At 50.1% G+C, this 7,379-nt stretch overlaps 1 protein-coding gene across 2 annotated transcripts; it reads left to right on the forward strand.

Annotated features, from left to right (window-relative positions):
- The first annotated feature begins 239 nt into the window (after nt 1-239).
- Nucleotides 240-7,148, forward strand: C2H9orf152 (chromosome 2 C9orf152 homolog). Of its 2 annotated transcripts, none has more exons than XM_057719827.1 (2): nt 240-1,175; nt 5,051-7,148. In XM_057719827.1, exons 1-2 carry the CDS (start codon nt 977-979, stop codon nt 5,560-5,562), a joined length of 711 nt encoding a protein of 236 aa, XP_057575810.1. In that variant the 5' UTR covers nt 240-976; the 3' UTR covers nt 5,563-7,148. The 2 variants fall into 2 exon arrangements, with proteins under 2 accessions (XP_057575810.1, XP_057575811.1); XM_057719828.1 differs by having other exon boundaries at nt 240-1,169.
- Nucleotides 7,149-7,379: the final 231 nt, after the last annotated feature.

Here is a 7,379-nt window from a genome sequence, read left to right on the forward strand (position 1 = left end):
TTAAGAGAGAGGGTGTAGGATTCAAAGCGGTTATAGACATGACAGGGCTGGCAAGCAGAGGGGGAGGGCGCACCTAGCTGTGGGTAAGATAAACACCAACTTATTGGGAAATGCTGAGACCACAGAGCCCACGTGGAATGTCAAAGAGGTGGGGCTGGCTAGAGGCCAGGGCTCCCTGGGGCTATCCCCACAGCGACTTTGGGGCTGGGCTTTCTCCTGGGTTGCAGGTTGCGGGGTGAGTGGAAGTCTCAGGGGTCCCTTTGCTACTGGGTCTCCTTCTGCCTGAATGATGCTGCACATCCCTGAGGCACCAGCTCCTTTCCCAACTGCCAACCACACGGGCAGGTTTGCTGACAAGCATCCAGGTTCCAGTCCAAGAGGTGGGAGCCAAGGCGAGCACCTGGCATCCCCCAGCAGTAGCTCCAGCTCTGCCAGGAAACAGGAGGCTTCACCGTAACTCCTGGAGTCGGATTCGACACTTCAGGATCAAGCAGTGAAGGACCTGGGACAATCCTTGGACCCCAGAAGGACTCTGAGCAGCTGCGCTTCTCTTTCTCTCTGCCCCCAGTTCCTTCCCTCACCCTCTGCCCATCAATTTCTCACTTTTATTCACTCCCTGCCCCCTTTCTCCCCCTGCTGTCCCCCCCACCACCCCGTCCTCACTCTTCTCTCACCCCGCCCCCCGCCGCGATCACCTCCTTCCTCCACTCTGCATCCCCTCTTCGCATCCCCTTCCTTCCCCCCTCCCCCATTTCCCTCCTGGCTGCCCTCCCCCTCCGACTTTTCCTTCTCCTTACTGCCCCCGCCCACCCTTCTCCTCCCCCCCCCCAACTTCTCGCTCTCCCTACCTTGTTCTCCTCCAGATCCTTCCACCTTCCTCCTCACCTTCCTCTCCCCCCTCTTCTCCCTGAGCCCCCCCACCTCCCCCCCCAGCCCCGCCCATCAATGTTTGCTTTCCTCCCGGATCCGGATCCGGATGAAGGGGTTGCCCTGCCTGTGCCCTGCCCTGCCCCACTTCTGGCAGCTGGGCTCTCGCTTCATGGCCGAGGGCTCTGGGCCGCAGGCCCCGGGGAAAGGGCCGACGCTCAGCATCCGGCTCCTGCGAGCCCAGTATGAAGGCCTGAGACGGCAGCAGAGGGCCCAGGCCCACGCGGTGGTGCTCCCGAAAGGTACAGGTATGGCTGGGCAGGTGCTGGGGGCGGACGGGAAGAGGGGGCGGGGCCTGGCTGTGAGCAGAATGGCTGGCTGAGCGGGCGCAGCACAGGGCCGGGGCTCTGCCGGCCCTCCCGGTGGGGACGCTCAGGCAGGCAGGCCAGGCGGAGGCAGAGTCAGAGCAGGGAGGCGGGTTCAGGGCTGTTCTGCTGGGCGTGGCCCCCCTGCCCGCTGAGCCGGGGGCCTCAAGCAGGCAGCTGGCAGGCAGAGTGCGGTTCCTGGCCTCTGCTCGTAGGCTCTGATCTTGCTCAACGGGTCTGCCTGGTGAGCCGGGCTTGGCCCCCCTGCTAGGCCAGGGGAGGTGGGAGCTATGCTTCCTGGCTCCTCTCACACAGGCACCTCTTGCACCCCAGGGAAACTGGCTCCAGGGAGAGAGAACACGTGACATTCCCAACAGCTTGGGCGCTGGCCAGAGGACACGCAGGGCTCAGGGACGCAGGAAGCACCCAGGCTCACCAAGCGAGCGCCTCACCCCTCAGAGAGCAGCTGGAGGGGGCACTGAGACACAGAAGCCCCTCTTCCAGGGAGAAGCCTCCATCCTTTGGGAACTCAGATTTATTCCAGGAGGAAGTTAGGAGCACAGGGCTCAGAAAGCAAGTGATTGTCAGATCCAAGCCCTTCATCCTCTAAGGAAAGGACGAGTCTAAAGAGGTAGGAAGACCCCCTGAAAGGTCAAGGCTGTGTTCTGGGAATTTCTGTGGCTGTTTATACAGTTCAGGGCTCACGGAGTACCCACCCACGCTAGGCCCGTCTGGGAGGGAAGCAGGGGACCAAGGGACCTCCCTGTCTGGGAGAGGAAGTGTGCTGCCTTGCGCTAAAAGCAGCCAGCTCTCACAACTTGGACTGTTGCCAATGAGTAGGGTCTATTTGAACTGAACGGGTACAGCCAAAGAGCCCCCTATCTCTGCAGGGCAGAAGCTGACAGTTTCCTAAAGCTCTATCCCACCCTCAAGGATATTAATTTATTCAGTTACTCAGCAAACATGAATTAAATTAAACTTGTATCACATGAAAGCAGATTTAACACACCTGTGGTTCAGACCCACAAATCCATGTGATGGGATGGGTATGTCCCCAAAGACATCTCAAACTCAGCATACCCCATAGAATTCACCACCTCTGCCCCAACCCTCCCCGTTGGCCCTGTCTCCTGCATACTATAACTCAAACCTCCCTCCTCCATCATTACCACGATGAGTTATGTCATGGATTACGACAGGTTAATGCAAGGGGGAGTTCTCAGGCCCTACTTCCCCAGGAAAGACTTCTGACCGCCAGGCTCTGTCAGGATCTTTCAGGGCATTTCTAGCAGCTTGCGAGTCCACGTTCTTGCTCTAACTGTGAGAAGCTGTGTGCTGTCTGACGGAGCGTTCCTGTGCTTGGTCTCTGGAAAAGAGCCTGAACCAGAGTCCCAGCTCTGCTTTTTGACTCTGTGTGGCTTTGAACAAGTCATGTAAATCACTCTGTGACTCAGTTTCCTCATCTTTCAACTGGGAATAACTATGGTCCCCAAAGTATAGGGTTGTGGTGAGAAGTAAATAAATTAATATGTATAAAGCTCCTCTTTCTGTGCTAATTGGCTGAGGACCAGGTCACTATGTCATAGGAGTCTGAGTTGGAAGGACACTTGAAGCACTTGGATTGGGCATGAGGAATAAGGTGATTCTCCAGGGAGAAATCAAGTAAGAGTATAAAAGTGAGGTCAAAATGATGCTGGGGGGTGGGCAAAAAAGCAATTTTGCCTGCACATTAGCAACAGGCTGGATGGTGGTACCATTCATTGACACAGGGAATATAGGAGAAGAAGATTTCTGATTAGGGAGAGATGAATTTGCTTGTGAACTTGTTTATTTATGCTGCATTTGAGGGAGTTATTTGTAAAACTTCCAAGCAGCCTGGATCTCAGGAGAGAAATTTGGGCTGGAGATATAAATTTGGGGTCATCAACATATCAGTGGTGGTTGAAGCCATGGGCATGGACAAGATGGTGGAGGACCCGTGTGTAAATTGATAAGAGGCTGGGAAGACAATTAGAGTATTTGGAATACTGAAATATTGAAGGCACAAGCAGAGAAGAAGTCAGAGAAGACAGCAGTTAAAATGGTAGCAGATGAAAAAGGAAGCCCGAAAAAGGAAGGAAATCCACACACGCTGGATCTTGAATGAACCTAGATGAACCCTGACAACATTACACTAAATGAAATAAGCAGTCACAAAAAGGCAAATGCTGTAATTATCTGCTCACATGAGGTACCTAGAGTAGTCATATTCACAGAGACAGGAAGGAGACTGGTGGTTGCTGGGGTGGGGTGGGGGATGAAGAGAAGTTGTTTAATGGGTATAGTGTCAGTTTGGGAAGATGAAAAAGTTCTGGAGATCAGTTGCACAACCACATGAATGGACTTAACACTATTAAACTGTACACTTTGAAACGGCTAAAATGGTAAATTTTGTGTTGTGTGTGTCTTACCACAATTCATTTTTCTTAAATGGTAGGAGAAAACCAGGAGATATGAATGCCATGAAGCCAAGCAAGTAGAGGGAATTTAGAAGACAGGGCTCCTCTGTGTCCAGCGCAGCAGAGACCCAGGAAGACAGAGTGGCCATTGAGACTGGCTCCCACTGAAACTAGATTTCAGCATCTTAGGACACTGGGTTGTATCTGGAAGGGCAGCTACCCTGGGAGCTGGGTAATGGAAGGAAGGGCTCTGGAATTAGCTTTCTTCATCCTGTCGTAACATGATGGAATATACTTAGGTCCTAGAAATGCAGTGGCAGGTTTTCTGGAGTCCCAGAGTTCAGGGGCTTCCTTCTGGCTTTATTCCTTCAATACCATCTCTCCACTCACACCATGTCATCTACAGGGATTCCAGCAGGGACAAATGTCAGAACACTCAAGGGCGCTTCACTGGCATTTCAGAGGGAATTCCAGGCTGGTCACAGGCCTCCTGTCGATAGGAAAATGGCTTTCAGTCATTCCTCCAACCTTCGATGCCACCAAGAGTTGACAAAGAAACTATTGTTCCACAAGGTGGTAAAAAGATGTCCCTGAGAAGGAAGAAAGACATTAGTCTGCCTTCTCATCCCTGAAGCCAGTTCAGGGAAGCAGTAGGCACTGCAAACAGAACAGTGGCTGTGGTTTAGACAGATAAAGACCAGTCCTCCAAAAGGAGCTGCCTCAAAACACAGTTCCCCTCTCCTCTGCCTTGCGTGCTAAACCCATTCTCAGAATCCCACACCACAAAATCCTGGAAGTTAAGAATAACCCTTTCCACTGGCCAGTGTGTGTGAATCACACAAGTGGGTGAACAATGCTGTGCCCTTGCCCCCCGTTATTCTTTCAGCCTGAAATGCGAGTCCCCAAGCTCTTCCTAGGGTTCACTCCCTCACTGCAGTCAAAAACTGAAGTCTCTTATTAAACTCTATCATGCCCAAATATTTTTCCGTAGCATTGATTACCACCAGAAATTTTATTATAGTATATTTCTTTGCTTATTCGTTTTCTACTCCACCAGACCACATCACGAAGGGGTGGGTTTTGTCTCAGAGTTCATTACTGTATTCCCAAGACCTAGAATAAGTAACGCCTGGTGCATTATAAGTGCCTAATAAATATTTGTTGAATAAATGAATAACTGTGTGTGAGAGTGTGTGTGTATGTGTGCCTGTGTGTGTGTGTGTGTGTTAGAGAGAGAGAGATAATGCAGTGCACTGGGTACCTGGCCTCCTTGATGTATTAGGCATGGTCTTCCTTCAGCTTGAAAGCTCTGAGACCCCCGAAATGAGAACTGCCCATGTACTTTCCAGTGGTGACCCTGTTCGTGCCTTGCTTTCTCAGGAGGGAACATGCCTGCTCCTGCTAAGTCCATGGTCAGTGTTGTTTGGATTAACAAGGAGAGCAGGCATTCACTGTCCCTGGAAGAGGTGGACCCTGAGGCAGAGGAGATGCTGGAGGAGGCTGACAGAGGCTGTCTCCAGGCCCCCACGTCTCCATGGCGCACGCACCTAGAGATGCACCGCTTGGTCCAAACCTTTCGCCAGGAAACCAGTCATCAAGTAAAGCACAAGGACAAGTTTATGGGGTCTGAGCAAAGGCTCCCAGGTTTATTTAAAGACACTCAGATGACTCAGCCAGGAACCACAATCCCAGAGGCAGCCCAGTGTGGATGTCAAGTGGGTGATACCCAAACAAAGGCAGTGGGATCTGGCTTAAACACTGGCACTCAGGGCCCTCCTTCCATAAAGAAGCCACCCGGGTCTGGAAAACCAGCTCACTATCCATTTCCCCAGAGGAAAGCCCCCAGGATCTCCCAGGCAGCCCGGAACCTGGGCTTATATGGCCCAGCCTGAAGCTTTCTACTCAAAGGTCTCAACCTGGAGGCCACCTATGGCCCCACCTAAGAACCTGGGAGGCAGAGGCACAACTAGGTCTCTAGCTGGAAGCAGGACTGCACTACATCAATCATAGGGATTGTGGGAAATGAACTGCACAGTGGGCACATGGTCTTGTCCTTCAAAAAAAAAAAAAAAAAGAGAGAGAGAGAATGAGAGAGAGATGCCCCAGACCAGATTGCTCACAGCTCAGGATGAAAGAGTTCTGTCTGATAGGTGCAGCCCCATCCTGCTTATATTAAGAAGACATTGCTGGGACTTCCCTGGTGGCACAGTGCTTAAGAATCGATCTGCCAATGCAGGGGACACGGGTTCAATTCCTAGTCCAGGAAGATCCCACATGCCATGGAGCAAATAAGCCCGTGTGCCACAACGACTGAGCCTGCGCTCTAGAGCCTGTGAGCCACAACTTCTGAGCCCACGTGCCACAACTACTGAAGCCTGTGTGCCTACAGCCTGTGCTCCAAGACAACAGAAGCCACCACACTAAGAAGCCCGTGCACCGCAACAAAGAGTAGCCCCTGCTCACCGCAACTACAGAAAGCCTGATTGCAGCAATGAAGACCCAACACAGCCAATAAATAAATTAATTAAAAAAAAAGAAGAAGAAGAAGACATTGCTGTGGACATCTGCTCAGTCCTTAGAACTAGAGAATTTTGAAATATAAAACAGAGACCCTAGCCAATGGATGCCTTAGCAATGCCCTAGAGTCAACAGGCATGGGTAATCTTGTTTTAACTTCTAAGGATTTCTCACATGTTCTGCAGAAGAGGGGCTCTGAGAATTGCCTTTTTTTTTGGTTGCTATGCCTGGAGGCCAGCTCACTTACAAGTCTCTACATTCATTGGGAGTGACCACAGCATTTCAACTTGAGCCACCCAAACTATGGTCACCCTGGGTAAAAAGGGTCAAAACAATGCCACCTACTGTTCTGTGTGTTTAAGGGTCTTTAGGAAGGGTTGGTCACCTCTCCCCTCTCATTGAGATTGCACATTCCAGTCTCATTATAGATTTATTTCCTTTCATCCTTCTCCTCCATCATCTTCCCTTTCTTTCTCTCCTTCCTTTCTCTCATTCCTTCCTCCCTCCCTCCCTTTTTTCCAATTTTCTCTCTCCTTCCCTTCCTCAATCTCTCTCTCTCCAAATTAAACACTGCCCATCATTGAAGATATATAGTAATAGAAGCCTAAGAAGATGAAGAAATATTCCTGCCTGGAAAGTGTGTGTTCCTCAAAAACTGCTCCCTTTTCCACCAAATTTCAATCATTCAGGTCCTTCCTGGTATATTTTAAACCAAAGCCAAAGTGAAGCAGGTATTACTTGGGCGGTGGGGAAGAAAGTTTCTTACCTGGGTAATGTTTAACTTTAATAAACACACTTAAACAACACCTAAGGTGCCTTTTCGTCATGCCAGATTCTTCCTCTGTAAAGTTTTACCTACATCTTCCTTTTGTCCCCGTGGTGATCCAGTCTTGCCCACCCACATCAAGAGACGTTAATTAGGAGTGTCGTTTCCTGTCAAAAGTATGTATGTGCCTTCTCCTTGGGCCACCCTGAAATTCCCTCCAATCTGGGGATTCATTGTGATTCTTTTTGTGAATAATTAATGTCAGTTGCTAATTTTTTTATAGTCTAATGAAAAATAAGAAAATTTTCTGAAAAACTATGTCCTTTCCTTTTTTTTCTTTTAAGCTCTTTATTGGAATATTTACACTTTACACTCTTGCACCAGTTTTTGAGGTACACCAAAGTCAATCAGCTGTATTTATACATA

The sequence above is a fragment of the Hippopotamus amphibius genome, chromosome 2, assembly GCF_030028045.1.
Source record: "Hippopotamus amphibius kiboko isolate mHipAmp2 chromosome 2, mHipAmp2.hap2, whole genome shotgun sequence".
NCBI lineage: Eukaryota > Metazoa > Chordata > Mammalia > Artiodactyla > Hippopotamidae > Hippopotamus > Hippopotamus amphibius.